Genomic DNA, 18,607 nt, shown 5'->3' with positions numbered 1-18,607 from the left:
ATTTCATTGTAGAGGAAACTCCACTCAGGGTTTACATGCAAATATCTGCTTTACAGGACAAAATAGATAACAGTAATACAGTAATTCCAGACAGATTTCACAGTCACTGATAACTGCATGTGCAAACCTTGCTGATTTCTATTCTTTATTTTATTATTGTCTCCGGTAAATCCTCTTGATTTGAAAAAGTCTGTATTATAAGTCATTACGGAAAGCTGCAGACACAGCAGCACAAAGAAGAACAATGAACAATAGAGTTCAAGGCAGTGTGTTGGACAGGGTAACAGAGATGGACAGACAAACAAGGAAGTGGTAAACAATAAAGAAATGTGGGAAGCCTCTTCTATGAGTTATCACTGACAAAGAGTTTGGCTTGCAGTGCAGGGTGCTGCAGTCCTCTGGTTACCAGACAGGGCTCTGCTCTGGCCAATACAAAGATTTTATCAGTGTTTTTGCAACCTTTCAGCCTGAACTGTAATTCATACTTTGGCTTTTCATTCCAAGAATCTGTCTTTGTACTGTAAGTACAAACATAACAGGATTAGGTGAGGCTACATGATGACTAAAATACAGTGCCAGTTTCCTTTAAGAATGAATGCAATCCATCCACTTGTCCTCTTCTGGAATCTTCCATTGTGAAACGTGAAATCTCTGTCAAGAAAATTTGGCACCTGGGAACAAAGAAGGTGGTGTTGCTGGTTCAATTTACCAATCAACAGGAACCTTTGCTCTTGAGTTGGGTAACAGTGACTCTGTAAACAGGACTCTTATGTAGGTCACACTGCAGCTTGTCTCAATAAAATACCTTCATAAATGCATTTGTTCCACAAGCTTTTTGCCTTTTTCCCAGCACGGCACTTTTCAGGTCATGCCTGGTTACAGTAGGCCTCTTTGTCAATAGTGTCATTTTAGGATAAATATATGAAGCAGCAGAAGAAGAGCACACAGCAAAAAGGTTTGTTCATGCTGTTGAATGTAACTAAGTACTTTTACTCCACTAGCACTGAGGGAAATATTGTACTTACACTATATCATTTGACAGCTCTTAGGCACAGCTGTTGCTGTAATTCAAACTAACTGCGTGTAGTAGTTAAGATTAGCTCCACTTTGTCAACTACGAGAGTAAAATGCTGCTCATGCATTCATTAAATAATACTAAAAATACAATTAAATGATATATAACACTTTAACAATGACAGGAGCCATTCTGTCCCATACCCTTACTTTTGATATTTTAAGTAAAATTTGCAAAACTTCTACTAAAGTAAAATATTTGAATGCGAGACAAATATTTTTACACTGTTGCTACTTTTATTTAAGTATCCAAATACTTCTTCCACCACTGCTTGCACAGAGTAAGATGTTGTTTGGATTTGCATCATCACATATAGCATATTGAACCGAAATTCACTTCAATAGACTTCCTTGTGTATTTGCTCTTCTAGGATCAAAAATCGATAAAGTCTGATGAGCACGTGAATCAGTCATTCAGCCACTTCATTTGCTCCCAAAGAGCAGAAGACACAGAGCACCTGAACACAGCATATACTGCAGACATAAAGCAAAAATGTGTGGAAAAACAGGGTTAAAACATTTGAAAATAAGGAAAACTTCGCATATAAATAAAAAACGGTGAAATACTTTGAATTTCGACGCTGAAAGCATGTTTGTGCTCATGCTGACTGGATTTTGGCGCAGTGACAAAACTCTTTTCTGATCATCTGGGTGAATTCGGCGCAAACAATGGCCTCAGAGGAGAGTCTGTGAATTTCCAGAATGTGGACATGTTGGAAAATCTTCGCTTCTGTGCCATCTCGTGTACCAGCACACAAAAGTACACACACGCACGCGCACTCAACGCACGCGCGCATTAGGAAACCTGAGCAAACTTTTTTTTTTTTTTTTTTTTTTGGGCTATAAAAGCCTGCGCTGCCCCCCGGACTCTCTGCTCTGCTGACCTGGAGACCCCGCCGTCCAGCATGAACGCTCTCCTCCTTGTGGCTCTGTTCGGATGCTTCGGTAAAGACTTTTCTCAATTCACTTCACTGAGCTCTCAGTGTGTCCGCATTTGTTATTTACCCGTCTGTATTTGCAGCCACCGCCTTTGCGGCCCCCACTGACAAGGTGAGATGGTGCCTGAAGTCGGACCAAGAGCTCCGGAAATGTACGGACCTGGCAGCCAAAGCTCCGGCGTTCTCCTGCACGAAGAGAGACAGCACCATCGACTGCATCATGGCAATTAGGGTGAGAAGAGGAACATCATCCAGAGCTCACACTTCATCACAGTAGATAAGAGAAATGTCTCCATAGCTTCAGGCTTAGTGTTTAATTTCACCTTTTATCTTATAAAAATGGCTAATCAGTGGATCTTGTAATGGTCAAAAGTATTATATTTACTGATGATGTCAGAGGTGAGGAAAAGGATTCATTCAGCCTTTTTAAAAGTGTACATACCACAATGAAATACTACATTACAAATACTGCTTCATAATAAGGAAAAGTAAGAAGTATTAAAGAATATGAAAACTATTTTAATATGATCTGATTCTTATTATTATTGATATGATAACCTTTATAAAACATTTCAGTCTTGCAGCAGGTGAAGCAGTGTTATTTTTGAGTACCTAATTTACAGTTTAGTAGTCAAATCAATTTTATTCAAAGCTAGTATATCTGCAAAATCTTTATCTGCAAAGTAGCTACAGCTGTCAGAAGGATGTATTGACGTAAAAAGTACAACAGTTCCCTCTGAAATGTAATACAAATAAAATGGAAATACTTGAGTAGCTAAACCACCTCAAAATTGAACAGTAATTGAGTAAATGTACTTTCATTTTCTGCCACAATGTGAAAATAGTCTAAACCAACTAGAAGTCTTGTTCATAAGTATTAACACAATCTATCTATCTGAATAATAATGTCATGCTGCTGGTTGTGTTTTTGCAATCAGGCTGGTGAAGCAGATGCCATCACTTTGGACGGAGGGGACATCTACACTGCTGGACTGATCAACTACGACTTGCAACCCATTATTGCTGAGGACTACGGTCCCAGTATGTCTTTACTGATAAAATTAGCACCAGGAAGGGGATGTCTAGCATTTTGCATGAGCTACATGTTTGAACCTTTTGCTCACAGCTGTTCTGTGTACTTCCAGCTTCAGACACCTGCTACTTCGCTGTTGCTGTGGTGAAGAAGGGCACTGGGTTTGGCATCAAGGATCTGCAGGGGAAGAAATCCTGCCACACTGGACTGGGAAAATCTGCAGGCTGGAACATTCCCATAGGAACTCTGTTGTCCATGAATTTGATTCAGTGGTCAGGCGTTGAGGACAGCCCCGTGGAAGAGGGTGAGTTTCAACACAACCCTCAAATGAAAGTTACTACTTATATATGTCACTACTGATGGCAGTATGAAATGTGTGCATTGGCTGTGGCAAAGGTCAGACAACCAAAAATTGCATTTGACTCAGTGTACTTGTGGTCAGAGCTGCAGCTGCTGCTGAGGTCATCTCCTCGGTTTTCTGCAACATTGCTGGGACGGACTTAAAACCTCAGTATCTCTAAAATATTTGCTTCAGCCCTGCTTTTTCTTTTGCAGCGGTGAGCAAGTACTTCTCGGCCAGCTGTGCTCCAGGGGCAACAGCAGGCAGCAAACTGTGTGAGCTGTGCAAGGGAGACTGCTCCAGGACCCACAAGGAGCCTTACTATGACTACGCCGGAGCCTTCCAGTCAGTATCAGCCTTTACACGTTTAGCCTCCAGACATGCTGCTACAATCAAACCTGTAATGTTGATGCACCTGTGGATTGCTTTGCTTTATAGGTGTCTGGTGGAAGATGCTGGAGAAGTGGCTTTTGTGAAGCATCTCACTGTACCTGGTCAGTATTGAATTGTTTCTCAGTTGTTTCTGTATTATGAGACTATAAAATATTTACATTTTTTGTCTTATTTCAGTTAAATACCAAGATCTTCCTTTTAAATATTATTTGAAAACATCAAAATAGCAGCACTGTTGCAAGCGCATCACATCTATATCACAATCTGAATGTTAAGCAACTTTTTCTGTAACTCTTCATAATTTGCATGAAATTATCCAGATTAGGAAAACATGCCCAACATATCCATATGAACATGATACTCCTTTGCTGAACCATAAACCTTGACTAGTGATACTGAGACAAAGGGTAAGAGATTTATTTAGAAGTGGAAGATTAGAAGAGAAAACTTTGAAATTGTTATTGTGACACATTTATATATTTATGGGGATGGGAGGGCTGGGTATTCTTTTCTTTTCTTTTTCCTTTTCTTTTTTACTGTTTTTAGCCTCTGTGAGGCACTTTGTGTTGCTTTTAAGTATGAAAAGTGCCATATAAATAAAGTTTGATTTGATTTGATTTCAGACTCCGAGAAGGCCAGCTACGAGCTTCTGTGCAAGGATAACACCAGAGCGCCCATCGACAGCTATAAAACCTGCCACCTGGCCAGAGTACCAGCTCATGCTGTTGTCACCCGTAAGGACCCACAGCTGGCTGAATTAATCTGGACAAGTCTCAGCTCAGTGCAGGTATAATACGAAATATTTATCTGACACAAAGAGCCAGTAGTGGAGTTCACTGCCTGATAGGAATAATAAAGCAGAACAGTGACTCATGATAAAAGGAATCATTTCAATATGTAACTTGTGCTTACATAATAACATTTGCTCACTTTTTGCCTTTTCAGGGCTTTGACCTCTTCTCCTCTGATGCCTATGCACCTGCCAAAAACCTGATGTTCAAGGACTCAGCAGTGAAGCTGGTGCGCCTGCCCCCAAGCACAGATTCCTTCCTGTACTTGGGTGCTGAATACATGAGCATTGTCCGTTCCCTTAAGAGAGGTACAAACACCCATTTTAACACCCATAAACCATCAGACAAATTGATTAGACGGCAGATGCTGGCTTATGCTAATGCTTTACTTCACTTTCCAGAGCAGACCCCAGCCACTACATCCACTGCCATTAGATGGTGTGCTGTGGGCCACGCCGAGACAGGCAAATGTGACACATGGAGCATCAACAGTATGGAGGGTGACAACACTGTCATTGAATGCCAGAGTGCCCCCACTGTTGAGGACTGCCTGAAAAAGATTATGGTAAAACACTCTTGGATGGAAAATACGGGAGTCTATTGCTAGCTTAAGAATTTTGTGGCATTTGTCTCTGATCATATGTCGACTCAATTATCCCGCAGCGCAAAGAGGCTGACGCAATGGCAGTGGATGGAGGACAGGTGTACACAGCTGGGAAGTGTGGTCTGGTTCCTGCTATGGTGGAGCAGTATGACGAAGGTATGAGAAAGCACAGAAAGCATCACACATGATCCTGTGTTTTACCTTTTCTACATGAATAATATTTGCATGTCTCTGTCTCTCCACAGCGCAGTGCAGCGTCCCTGGAGGTAATAAACCTGCCTGTACAGTATTTCTGTTCCTTCTAGCTTAAGTGATATACATAAAATTGAGTGATAATATAGATAAGATTCATGCTTGTTTCTGGGGAAGTTTCCTGGAAAGAGCTGTGTAATTTGATGCTAATTGTAAGAAAAATTAGGATTCAATTAAACATGAAATCATTACTATTCTACTAAGATGTATGCTTCACTACACACACATTTCAGATTTTGCAGTGTTCAGCTGACCTGCTGTGCATTGACTCAAAGACTTTCTAGGTCCTGCTAGCAATTAACTGGAGTTAATTTACTGGAAATATGCCAATTGGATATTGTCTATTTCCTCAAGTACCACTGAATTTATTAGGAAACTATTTGTAACATGTGCTTATCTCTGAGCTGAACTATAACTAATGACTATCTGCCGGACAGTTTTCTCATTCATCTTCTTCTGTGCTTGTAGCCTCAGCCTCCTCTTACTATGCTGTTGCTGTGGTAAAGAAGGGTTCAGGGGTGACCTGGGAGAACCTGAAGGGCAAGAAGTCTTGCCACACAGGCATCGGCAGAACTGCTGGCTGGAACATCCCCATGGGCCACATCCACAAGCTGACCAACGACTGTGACTTCAGTAAGTTAAAGGTTCTGTTCATATACTTCTACTTTGAAGGATGTTAAGAAAGAAGCATAATGCGCCACAATGCAGAAACGTTACATTGAACTTGCCTGCAAAGTTGCAAAAGTCCACTTGTGGAAACTAAAACTGAATTTCTTTGTCTCAATATGTTTTGATAACTTGAAGCACTGACTGTGGTCTTTGTTAAATATTTAACAAAAAAAAAAAAAAAAAAAACACTCTTTCATGAACCTTGACCAAGTGTTTTTGTAGTTCTGTACTTTGTATGTCCAGCACCACCCCACCACCCCATAATTCATTGCTGTTGCTGCATTGGAAGAAATGTAGTTTTTAGGAGACGTGATTGCCTTATGCACACCGCATAAGGCACCGCTGAGTGCAAACACCATACTGACTGTTTCCTTCTTCTTACTCAGCTAAGTTCTTCAGCGGAGGCTGTGCCCCTGGAGCAGACCCTGAATCTCCATTCTGTTCGCAGTGTGCCGGCAGTGGCAAAGCTGTAGGAGATAAGTCCAAGTGCAAAGCCAGTGCTGATGAGCAGTACTATGGCTACGCTGGAGCCTTCAGGTAGGAAGCACTTATTCTCTGCAGAAAAATTTTGGGAAATACAGACATTGTCTTCTTCTACAGAATGAGTAAAGATGACTGATACCACTCCCATGTCTGGATGGAGCTTAAACCAGGAGGTTGTTAGCCTTGATTAGCCAAAGACTGTCTATTTGCACTTTTTTGCAGCTTCTCTGCTGGTTGCTACCAACAATAAATGATAACATCACTTTTATTAACAACAGCAATTTATTAATCAGTAAGCTTAGGCTGCTAGCAGCTGTATTTTTGAACTTTTTGAGAGAGCCTGCTTGTTACGTGTTCTCTGCTTCATTGTTTGTGCTAAGCTAAGCTAACTGCCCCCCAACTCCAGCTGTACATGAAATATGAGAGTGGTATCAATCTTCTCATCTAATTATTCCATGAATTACTCTCCCAGAGCATCCAGCATAGGGTGGAATCATCATATTTACATGTTGTATATGATTACAGATGTCTTGTTGATGGTGCCGGCGATGTTGCCTTCATCAAACACACAATCGTCGGAGAAAACAGTGATGGTAAGAGATTGACTTTGACCTGTTTTCATCTCAACTACCGCTGTGTTGTTTCCTTCAAAACTTTAACATTCATCAATGCCACATTTTCTCATCAAAGGCAACGGTCCAGCATGGGCAAGTGGTTTGAGTTCTGCTGACTACGAGCTGATCTGCCCTGGTAAGAGCTCAGTGCCAGTCACTGATTACGCCTCTTGCCACCTGGCTGTTGTGCCTGCACACGCTGTGGTGACTCGTCCGGAGAGCCACGGTGAGGTGGTTCGCATCCTTCAGGACCAGCAGGTTGGTGATTTTTTATTTATTTATGTATTTATTTTTTGAGGTCGCATTTAGGCTTTGCTTGTTTGCATTACAAAATATTCTATTCCTTGTTTTAAGTTTCATTTTTACTGTAATAATGGTATTCCCTCATTTGGGTGTGCATTGTCTACAGTTTTGACTCATTCACACTCTGTGTGTCGTTTAAATCTTAATTTTGTTTTTAATTTTTAGACCAAGTTTGGCACCAGTGGCAGCGATTCATTCAGAATGTTCCAGTCTGAATCAGGAAAGAACCTCCTCTTCAAGGACTCCACTAAGTGTCTCCAGGAGGTTTCTGCTGGAACATCCTTTGACCAGTTTTTGGGGACAGATTACATCAATGCCATGACTTCACTCAGACAGTGCAGTGAATCCACCCCAGGTTTGTACTACTGTGGGTTAAATCAAGGTTAACAGTAATCTAACAGATTCACCTTAAAACTGTATTGGAGCCTCGACACATCAAAAACACCATAAATAAAATACGTGACTGTGCTGCAGTCCCAACTAATTATATTTTTTCCTTCCCTACAGATCTGGAGAAATCCTGCACTTTCCATTCCTGCCAGCAAAAAATCTAGTGGTGACCACAGACAACGTGCTGCCCCATTCAGCTGTCAGTGATTCGAGCACCTTACCCAAACTTCCCACACTCAACCCAAAAATTGCCTTGTGTATTTTCCTACTGCTCTTGTTTTAGACCTATTTTTAGACGTGCAACCAACAAACAGATATAAATCACTACCACAACCTACGGATCAACTATTCTGCAGCCAATCATGTCCTATTGTAGCTTTTTTCATGCTGTTCAAACATAATGTTACATTACCTGTGTTATTGGATTAATGTTATGTTTTGTTAACACGTGCCTAACTTTTCTCAAATAAAGCCTTTTTAATGCTCTTTTGTGGTAACAGTATGGTTTGCTATTGTAATAATGTCATGTTCAGGCTTTCATCTTAAATGTCACTAAAAAGCACACAGTAGTATTGGGGGTCAGGGGACAATATTGTTGCTTATTGTCTGTAATATAAATTTAAGGTTTTGTTGTGAAACTCATCTGGAATCTGAAATATTCTTATAGAAAAAGTACATGCACTTAATAATCATCACGACAAGGGATGCACTAAATCATCAGTAAAATAATAATCAGTGAACAGTCACAATTTTACAAGCACTAATTTATTTCACAAACTACTCTCTCTGTACACTTCCAAAAGGAATAAATAAATGATTAGATAAACATCACTGTCACAAATAACATGGGACACTGGGCTCTTTGGGCACTCTGAAAAGCCTCCAGAAAAGCTCCACCCAATCCAAAATCTGCACAAAATCCTCATGTCTCCCTGCAACACATCTGACCATAAACAGATAGAGGTGGCTAGATTACAGGAAGAGTTTTCACAGTTCATGGTCTCAGTCTTGATCATGTATTGCAATGTCAAGAATTAGGCAATAGATAAACAGGTTCTCATTGACTGAAGCTGTTGGCATAGTCAAACAAACCCACTATCAGGCTCCAGGGTAAAAATTAACTTTGGCCCCTTATTGACCCTCTCTTTGTGGTAAACGCTCCAAACATTTATTTAAGAGTTCTTTAGAAAAATGTACCATGTCATTTTTGGCATGGGACCCCTCAACAAATTATGTAGCCTGCCCAGGTAATAATGCAGGGCACAGCTTCAGACCTTTATCATTCATTTGATATTCTTTAGTTATGAGCACATATTTCCGAACAAATTTTCTGAAAAGCATTTCAAAATGAATTCATATTTTCAAGTAAATATCAGAAACATTAAACATACTTGAGTGTTTCCATTTTATGGAACTTTAGATAACAATCTTTCATACCCTTCCTGTCCAGTGAAAACCATGCATCTCCAAATTCGGTGATTTTTCTGCTAAACTGAAAAGTGTTCCTTTATGGGTTGAGAAAATTGTCCTACTTCATTAAACAGATAAACTATTTAAAAACCCTCCTGGATTAACTGGAAAATGCATTGTCATAAAACTGAAAACAGGGCTGTTTTTCTTCACGTTCTCACAAACATATATGATTGTAATGCTGTAGATTAAACTACAACAGTATATTTAATAGTTAAAATTAGCTCAAACTTAAACATCCACAGCAGTAAAGTGCAAAATACACATTAATGCAGCAGTAATATTAATCCAAAAACATCATATATAATAAAACCACTGACAGGGAGCATTTTACTGCAGAATGAGTGCCTACTTTTACTTTTGATACTTTATATTTTATTGATTATCTAACATTTACTTCTGTACGGTTTTGAACGCAGGAATTTTACTGTATTAATACTTCCATCTCTGGGCACACGCTGACGAATTGACGTAAGCTCCTGCATCACATGACCAAGGCCACGGCATCAAATTTTAATTTTCCCGGAAGTTACCCATGCGACTTGGAGGCGCACCGGCTCCATAGACCAGAAACATCGACGCCTTGATCATGGACCTCCGGTCCAGAGGCTTTTTTCGGGGCCATTGGAGTTGTCAGTAGTACTCCAGAAGTGCTATAGTATTTGGTTTTGAGCACTGTCACTTTTGCACGCCCGGGGATTTAAACCGAAGTGACAGTAGTGGTACTCACCCCATCTGCCGGTCACTTTTCTTTTGGAGTAAAGGACAAGGAAACTGCAACACCACTACTTTCAATAACAGAAGACTGAACAGAGGCTGATTCCCCGAGTACCCATTTTACAACATATTCACTACTGATTCCTGGTAAGAACAAAATCACTTGACGGTGGTAATGCTAGCTTGAAGTTCACCCGAGCCTCGCTGCATATTTGTCAAAGGCATACAGGCTAGCTAATGTTAGCTCGTTGACAAGGCCCTGCCGGCTGTCAGTCCAAGCCTCGGATAGCTAGCCAGCTAATCTCGCCTAGAACACGAAAACGAAAAAACAAAACAAAACAAAACATATTAATTCGAATGTTTTATCGTTAGTTTAATGGTGGTTGCTTAGGTAACTAATGTCGGGACAGTCACTGTAGCTGTTTAGCTGAAGTTAGCCTAACGTTAGGTGGAATGACAGCCGGGATCCCTCGTTCTCGTGGCTAATCTTCATTTTAGTGTTTTCACCGTAGGCTTCGTGAGGTAAAGCTAGTTAGCCTTAACGCCTAACGTTTAGTGATTTAAAAGCTGCTTCTGTAGTATTATTCGAGTAAATTGACTTAAATCCTGATAATATTTGCCTTGTTAGAGTAATATTGGTTTATATTAAATGTCATGTTGAAGGTTTCATTCGCTCTCGGAGTTTGCTGGACCTGTAATTAAATACACCTCGTAAGTCAGGTGAAGAACGATATGGTAGCTTTGTACATTGATGCCCTGTCTAAAAGAAGCATGGCATTAGCTAGCAGCTAACGATAGTTCCTGCGTCAGCAGGTGGATGGTTCATGACACGTCTGCTATTAGTAATATTCATCAGTTTTTACTAATTTCAGCTCGTCTTAGCGATTTCAGCACATATGAAAAAACTGCACGCAGTTTTAAAACGAATATCGACTTAATGTTATTTGAATTGATCTTTTGCACATGTAGCTAGCACATTCAGGGGGCATTGAAGCCACTGTTAAGTCAGTAAACGAACTTTGACCTGAGGTATCCATTTTCTTAAATTCATTCAAAACCGGACCAGTCCAAGTGATTTGGTGGCAGTCAAGTATGAGTTGGAAATAGATCTTCAAACCATTGGAAGTAATCTCTATGAGTTCCCTTTTTGTATCATGTAGTAACCACCATGACTGTTTCTACTCAAACAACAGACAGTTTTGGGTGGAGGTTAAAACACATGAGTCTATTGCCATTTGGTTTGAGAACAGAATCTGCTAAGGGTATTAACATCAATTGCTCATAACACTACATGCATTAGCCATGCAATATGTAAGTGAGCAACACTGTGGGAGGTGGTAGTGTTATCATAGGCGAAACCACAGGACACACCCTCACTGCCTGTTCAGATGTTGCCTCACTACAGCTTCATATGTTCGCACAGTGTTGTCTCATGTCCCATATGATTGCACTTACTTCACCTCAGTGCCTTTGGTTAACAGTTGGCTTGTACTTAATTGTATTTTTATCTATTTTTTTTTTGTATTTCTTGCTCCTCTCTCCTCTCCAGAAAGGCTGGCAACACAACGCCACCCTAATGCAGAACCATAAAAGAACGTGAAATGAACAAACCACCACAGCCTATAACGGGACCCACTTCTGTCCCAAACCCTGCCCCATCCCCTGGATTGACACAGGTGAGAGCAACTGACCGTATTGAATCTACACTGTTTTGGTAGGTTAAACTTTGGTAACAGCTATTTTTCCTCCTTTCTCTCCTCTCAAGGCGGCCTACGGCCCTGGACAGCCCCCATCTCTTGTTTTTGCCACCCCTCCACCTCCACAAATGAACTCTGCACCACAGCCAAGACAGGTATTGTTCACAGTATGCCCCCCCCGCCCCAGCATTTACTGTTAGGTATTTGTTTTGCTTGGTATAAGAACCCTCCCTTTCCTACTCTTTTCCCAAGATTTCTGGTCCAGTAATATCTGATTCTAGAAATGCATATTTCTGCATAGGAAGATTTTTTTTTTTTGTTGCCAGGTCATAGTGTTTTCAAAGCAGCGTTCACCCAGGCCTGCTTTATTCATCCTGCACATACCTAGTTTGTCCCCCATGGTACTCTGCATTTGCAAGATATCTTCCCAAGCCCACTGTCGTAATGACAGAATATCCGACTGTGCAATGTAAACTGATTAAAAAAATCATTTACTTTTTTTAAAATAATTTTATAGTCAGGTGAAGAATACAGTTTAACATGAAAGTGAATTGATTTTGGTACCTGCAGCATTCTTGAATTTTTTTCACTGCTGGCATGCTCCTGTAGCCAGTGAAATAATTTTTTAACCACTCACAACTGGGACCCAGACAACTTCAGGGGATTCTGCTTCTATGTGCACCTGTACAGAGTTGCATGTGCAGCTGCGCTTGTTTGAGCTTACTGTTTATGGCTAAGAAATATTCTGCTGCTGCTTCTCATGCTCTTCCTCCTTACACCTTGTAATCTCAGCCTTCCACATTGTCGCTTGTCTTCATTTTCACCTTAATCTCACTCCCTCTCTTGCTCTCTGCTCATGTGTTACGCCGCTGAAGGGTGGATACAGAGCATTACAGGTAACCGCTTTTCTCTTCGTCCCCGCATCCAACCCCCTTAACTTTGGCTAACTTCAGCATTGCAGGGAGACATGACATTCAGTACAGTTTAGTCTCAGTGTAACCCAAGAACTGAACTTCATGTACACTTTGGCAGTTCCTGTGAGTGCATTGCTTTCAGCTGAGGTTAGGGGAGTGTGTGACTGGGTACACACACAGACACAACTAAAGGCCCATTTATACCCTCCGGATCCGGACGACATCCGTCTGTCCGTCCCACACATTGCCTCCGTAGGGGGCCTTCATACCTCCGTCCGTTTTCAGCATTTTGTCAGTGTGTCCTCTAGGGGACAATGTCGAGTCATAAATTACAGAGCCGTTGTCATGGCAGCCGATGCCTTGTCAACGCTTCTGTCAGCATATACCGGCATCAGTAATGGCGTCAGTAGAGGAGATTATTATAATGACAGTACTGAGAAATAGGAAAAAAAGATTAGACAAATCTTTTTTTTTGACGTAGAGCCGGTTCTCTTCTTCGTCGGTTTTTAGTTTGACTCATTTTGCTCATTTTGACTCTACACTGCCCCCACGACTTCCGGTGGTTTCGTCCGGAGAGCTCCGGATGGCTAAGCTCAGAGCCAACGGACAAACTGACGGATGAAACAGTCTCCGGATACGGACGAAAGCGTCCGTATCCGTTATTTACGGAGGGTATAAATGGGCCTTTAAACTGCTGCAATATTCTAACACAAAAGGGGTAGGACTGCCACAGTTTAAATGCTAAATGTACACTGAGAGCAACAGGTTTGCTTGTGGTGCGATTCACGCTTCATCATCATCCTTCATTCTCCCTCATCTGTTTCTAGAGTTACTATCAGAACCGACCAGCCATGGCCACCAGTGCTCCAAGGCTACAGACTAGTAGTGGCCCATGGCCTGTTGGACCCGCTCACGTCTACCCGCCCAGCTCCCAGATGATGATGATTTCCCAGCAGCAGCTGTCTTTTGCTGGCTCTCCTCAGGGTTACTTCATCCCCCCTGGACAGGTTGGTTCACATTTGCAAAAGCCTGTGAGTGTGAGCATTTGACTGATAGACATAATGAAGAGTTTGCTGCATTTGAAAAGAGAGAAGAGTTTGTCTTCCAAAAACAGGTGTTGGAAAAAGGGGTCATCATATCCGGGCCAATACTGTATGTCACTGTGGAGGTGGAAGACTTTGACCTGAAGCTCTCAGAACTTAAATTGTTCCTTCTATTGTAGTTGGTTCTGACTTTTTGTTTTGTTTCTGCAGTACCGGGCCCCATATATGCCTCCTACTCAGCAGTATCCTGAGACCAGTGTCACAGCAGGCTTCTATCCAGGAACTGTTGGTTAATGTCCAGCCCTGCTGAATATCCTGCTTATGGTAAGAGTTGTTGCCCAAAACCCTCAACAACCAAGCACAACCATACACATGGAGGATTATCAGTTAAAATGGGAGAAATCTCAGACTCAGAATCTTAAATTTAATTGAGTTTAAGCATCTAGTTTTGGTCCCTTTGCGTAACTCTTTACCCACACGGTATCCCGGGTGTGTTGTGGTTTTGCTTGGCTGATTAGTATGTTTTAATGACTCATAACACCACTGCACTCTATAAAAAAGGACAGAGCAGACTCTATCTGCTCAGGAGGCTGAGGTCTTTTGGGGTGCGTGGGGCACTCCTGAAGACCTTCTATGACTCTGTTGTGGCCTCTGCCTTGTTCTGTGGTGTAGTCTGCTGGGGGAGCAGCATCACAACAGCTGACAGGAAGAGTGTGCGTCCTCTGCAGTGTGGGGGCCGCACCAGGGAACAGTGCTGGCACCGTTCCTCTTCACCCTCTATACAGCTGACTTTTCCCACCTGTCACCCAGCTGCCACCTGCAGAAGTTCTCTGATAACTCTGCCATTGTCGGCCTCATCACAGATGGGGACGATAGGTCATACAGAGGACTCATCCAGGATTTTGTGGACTGGTGTCAGCAGAACCACCTGCTGATTAATGTGGATAAAACCAAGGAGCTGGTTGTGGCCTTCCGTCGGCACCCGCACTCTCCCACATCACCAGTGAACATCCAGGGAAGGGACATTGAGATGGTGACATCTTATAAGTACCTGGGTGTTCATCTGAACAACAAACTGGACTGGACTCATAACACCACTGCACTTTATAAAAAAGGACAGAGCAGACTCTATCTGCTCAGGAGGCTGAGGTCTTTTGGGTGTGTGGGGCACTCCTGAAGACCTTCTATGACTCTGTTGTGGCCTCTGCCTTGTTCTATGGTGTAGTCTGCTGGGGGAGCAGCATCACAACAGCTGACAGGAAGAGGCTGGAGGAGGTGGGGGAGAGGAGGATGACAGCCAAGCTGTCCTCCATGACAGACAGTGACTCCCACCCCCTCCAACACACACTCACTGCACTGAGGAGCTCCAACAGTGATAGGATGCTACATCTGAAGTGTGTGAAGGAGCGGTATCGCAGGTCATTCCTTCCTGCAGCTGTCAGACTTTACAACAGATACTCCTCCAAGTAATCATTACAATAATATGTGTAACAATCTGTACAATAACTTAAGTGAACATGTGAAACAATCTGTGTAATAACCTGTGCTATAATCTGTGCAATATTTCGGTACATAAAAGTCTGTCGGTACATAACAGCCTGTAAATACTATTTTCTGATAGGAGCCATGAAGGCAAGGTAAAGGTTTATGATTATGCTCTTGATTTGTTTTGGTATTTATTTGTGATTGGTGGCAGTGATTTGTGGAATCTGGGTCATGGGAATATGTTTGGTGTCACTTAGTTGATTTAAGCACCTGTTCACGAGGGTAGAGGTTTGAGTGGGTCACCGTATTTTCTTGTTGACCGCATGCATGCACCTCAAGTCCGTTGATTGCTGTTTTTTTTTTTTAAGTTTGTATACACTGCTTAAGTTCATTGCTTTTTTTATTAAAGCACGTTTTTCTAAGTTATTCCTGTCTCGGCGGATCTTTGGCACAGCGCGTCGGACAACTAGACTAGGCCCATATCTCATCCTCTAAGCGACATCCTGGTTCCTGAGGTCGCTGTAATAGTCCACAAAAAAGGCAGATTATAAGTATTCACACTGCAGCGGATCGAGGTGCGCTTCGGAGGAGAATGGAAAGAGCAAGCATCAGAGATGAAGCACAGAGGTAAGCGCTGTTTGATTGACAGCTCCGGAAGCCACACAGCAACGTGAATCTGCAGCAAGGTAAGCTTGCCTGCTCGTCAACCTTACGGAGGAAAGGAATGCGGCTTGCATTTGCTGATTGTCAATCAGGGATGATTGCTGATACGGCTTATTGTTCTTTGGACTCTTGCTTTGATTCTGTGATGGCTTACGCTGCTGAATGTCTCCATGCTTTTATGTGGGAAATCTCCGTTGTGTCTCCATGAAGTTACTGCTGCTTTGCTGATGTGGAAAATCTAATGTTTGTCTGATGGAGAATGCCTCTTGATTTGTGGATGCTATTGCAAATGCGCAAGGTTTTGGGAAAATACGTAAAGGAAATTAAAGGAGGAAAATGAGTCAAATAAATGCTGATTTTGCAAATGATGAAATAATAATAATAATAAAATTAAACGGCTCATACCAGAAATGAAAACTCTCATGAAAACAAAGAAAAATGTCTCAACTGTGCAACTTCATACTGACACTTTACATCAACTTTGTGAAAATGCCACCACAACATGTTGCTTCCTTTACTCCCAGAGGATGAACTAAACAAGATGAATGGCTTTCAAGCATCATGAAGTACAGCGATACATTTAAAGAGAATGTGAATAAATGGATGAGTGAATCAGTGGAATCGCTCCACAATGACAGTCCTGATCAGTCTGTCAAAGCTGTAATAACAGAGTGTGCATTTCTGACATTTATAACTCTCAAACAGCAGTGCAGGCTGTGTCAGTAATTATGGCTGATGACCCGCTGGATGAAATAAAAACCAAGTGACAGTGTGTCTAATGTGGGAAGAGGAGCCAGATCACAAAGTTCTGTGGTTGGAGGAAAATCAGCTGTTTCAACCACTTCTTCAGTTCGTCTCCAAGCTGAAGTTGACTTGGCAGCACTTATGGCAAGACAAAAAATATTAAAGGACAAACATGAACTGGAACAACAGGAGTAACAACTACGGACAAGGAGGGAACAGCTTAAATTGGATGAGGAAATTGCAGTTCAAATGGCTAAACTGGATGTGTTGCGATCCAGGAGCATCCTAAGTGGGAGAGGTTCAAGAACAAAGCATGCAGAAGGAATGAATTCATATCTGGAAAAACAAGAATTAACATCACAAACTCTCAGAGCTGATGCTAAGGCATTTGTTCCACAGATGTCTAACTAACTAAACCAAAGGAAAACAATACAGCACTTCAGCCACATTCTCACTCTCTTCATGCACCCAGGATACAGGCAGGTCAAAATGCTAATGAAAGTATGCATATTCAACATCAAAATGCTTTGGGTGTAAGCGCTGGATCAGGAAATGTGGATCGAAATAATTTGCGGGCTATTATGGGAAGGCAAAATGAAATAACATCACTCTTAATACAACAATAAAGCCTCTCATCCTTGCCTAGGAGGGAGATCCCAACTTTCGATGGTGATCCATTAAAATACCACACATTTAAAAAGGCCTTTGAGAATGGGGTTGAATCAAACACGGAGAGCTGCAGTGACCGACTACACTACTTGGAGCAGTATACCAGTTGTCTTCCAAAACAACTAATCAGAAGCTGTCAGCATCTTGATCCAGTGAGGGGATATGCTAAAGCTCAAGCTTTGTTATCTGAGCATTTTGGTAATGAGCAGAAGGTAGCAGCGGCATACATGGAAAAGGCTCTTTTATGGCCCCCCATCAAAACAGAAGATGTTAAAGCTCTTCAGGATTACAGCCTTTTCCTTAGAGGCTGTTCTAACGCCATGGAAGAGGTGCAGTATTTGCATGAACTCGATATGCCTGCTAACATGCTAACTATTATAAGGAAGTTACCTTATAAGTACAGAGACAAATGGAGATCTGCGGCCTGTGAGCTACAAGAGAAGCATGGCCACAGAGCCACATTCAATGATATTACAAACTTCATTGAGAGACAAGTGAGAATTCTGACAGACCCATTGTTCGTAAATATTCAGGATGCCCCCTCAGTCACAACACCTAGAGGTGTAAATAAACTTGCCACACAGCCTCGTTCAAGTATGAAAGGGACCAGCTTCACCACCACTGTAGCCCCCGTGGAAAATAAAATTCAACCTGGAGTCAGTGGTAAGGAATCTGTGCAACCAGCAAGGAGGACATGTTTTTGCTGTGGAGGAGGACACACATTAGATCTGTGTCCCCAGTTGGAGAAGAGGACTCACAAAGAGAAGATAGGCTTCTTAAGAGATAAAGGTGTCTGTTTTGGCTGTCTGTGTATTGGACACATCAGCAAAGATTGCAGAAAACGGATTTCTTGTCGAAAATATGGCCTCAAACATCCTACTGTACTGCACATTCCTGCAAAAGAAAAGGTGAAGTTCTGATCATGCTGAGAGGAAAGCAGAGGTAATGGTGGACAGCACTCTGGTGTTGAGTAGTCTTACTGGGGCTGGTGATCATGAATGTAAACTTCCTATAGTCCCTGTTCAGGTTAAATTGCAGAAGGGCACCACAGTACTTACCACATACGCTTTTTTGGATCTGGGAAGTACAGCAGTATTTTGTACTGACAGTTTAGTGTACAAGCTGGGCCTCACAGGGCGGAAAGTGCACATTCTTTTACGGACCATGGGCCAAGAGAAGGTCGTGAGCAGCCATGTCGTGTCAGGACTGGAAGTGGCTGGCTTGGAGCAGGAGGTTTTTTGTGAACTGCCAGGTACTTATACACAGGAGTTCATGCCTGTCCACAAAGGTAACATTCCCAAACAGTGTGATCTTGAAAATT

The 18,607-nt window shown here is 42.0% G+C and overlaps 2 protein-coding genes across 3 annotated transcripts; both read left to right on the top strand.

Moving 5' to 3' along the window:
• Window positions 1-1,917: 1,917 nt before the first annotated feature.
• Window positions 1,918-8,370, top strand: LOC139338589 (serotransferrin-like). Its single transcript, XM_070973752.1, has 17 exons — window positions 1,918-2,019; window positions 2,096-2,244; window positions 2,951-3,053; window positions 3,158-3,349; window positions 3,601-3,730; window positions 3,824-3,879; window positions 4,402-4,565; window positions 4,724-4,877; window positions 4,971-5,134; window positions 5,233-5,329; window positions 5,419-5,439; window positions 5,894-6,058; window positions 6,481-6,631; window positions 7,103-7,170; window positions 7,268-7,449; window positions 7,660-7,849; window positions 8,002-8,370. The coding sequence occupies exons 1-17, from the start codon at window positions 1,980-1,982 to the stop codon at window positions 8,046-8,048; spliced, it is 2,073 nt and encodes a 690-aa protein (XP_070829853.1). The 5' UTR covers window positions 1,918-1,979; the 3' UTR covers window positions 8,049-8,370.
• A 1,499-nt stretch (window positions 8,371-9,869) lies between these two features.
• LOC139338588 (eukaryotic translation initiation factor 4 gamma 1-like) lies at window positions 9,870-15,635 on the top strand. 2 transcript variants are annotated; one of them, XM_070973750.1, is made up of 5 exons: window positions 9,870-10,218; window positions 11,621-11,747; window positions 11,837-11,923; window positions 13,510-13,689; window positions 13,936-15,635. In XM_070973750.1, the coding sequence occupies exons 2-5, from the start codon at window positions 11,673-11,675 to the stop codon at window positions 14,017-14,019; spliced, it is 426 nt and encodes a 141-aa protein (XP_070829851.1). In that variant the 5' UTR covers window positions 9,870-10,218; window positions 11,621-11,672; the 3' UTR covers window positions 14,020-15,635. The 2 variants fall into 2 exon arrangements, with proteins under 2 accessions (XP_070829851.1, XP_070829852.1); XM_070973751.1 differs by having other exon boundaries at window positions 10,105-10,218; window positions 11,625-11,747.
• The last annotated feature ends 2,972 nt before the right edge of the window (window positions 15,636-18,607 follow it).

The sequence above is a fragment of the Chaetodon trifascialis genome, chromosome 11, assembly GCF_039877785.1.
Source record: "Chaetodon trifascialis isolate fChaTrf1 chromosome 11, fChaTrf1.hap1, whole genome shotgun sequence".
NCBI lineage: Eukaryota > Metazoa > Chordata > Actinopteri > Chaetodontiformes > Chaetodontidae > Chaetodon > Chaetodon trifascialis.
The sequence above is the reverse complement of the archived record's forward strand: the minus strand, read 5'-3'. Positions and strand labels throughout refer to the sequence as shown.

What these genes read in the sequence shown, in the direction of transcription:
- LOC139338589 (XM_070973752.1), top strand. Translation starts at nt 1,980, where the DNA reads ATGAACGCTCTCCTCCTTGTGGCTCTGTTCGGATGCTTCG. An exon ending in GGTGGAGCAGTATGACGAAG is followed by an intron (nt 5,330 to 5,418) that starts GTATGAGAAAGC and finishes GTCTCTCCACAG; the next exon opens with CGCAGTGCAGCGTCCCTGGA. An exon ending in GACCAACGACTGTGACTTCA is followed by an intron (nt 6,059 to 6,480) that starts GTAAGTTAAAGG and finishes CTTCTTACTCAG; the next exon opens with CTAAGTTCTTCAGCGGAGGC.
- LOC139338588 (XM_070973750.1), top strand. Translation starts at nt 11,673, where the DNA reads ATGAACAAACCACCACAGCCTATAACGGGACCCACTTCTGTCCCAAAC. An exon ending in CTGCACCACAGCCAAGACAG is followed by an intron (nt 11,924 to 13,509) that starts GTATTGTTCACA and finishes ATCTGTTTCTAG; the next exon opens with AGTTACTATCAGAACCGACC. An exon ending in ACTTCATCCCCCCTGGACAG is followed by an intron (nt 13,690 to 13,935) that starts GTTGGTTCACAT and finishes TTGTTTCTGCAG; the next exon opens with TACCGGGCCCCATATATGCC.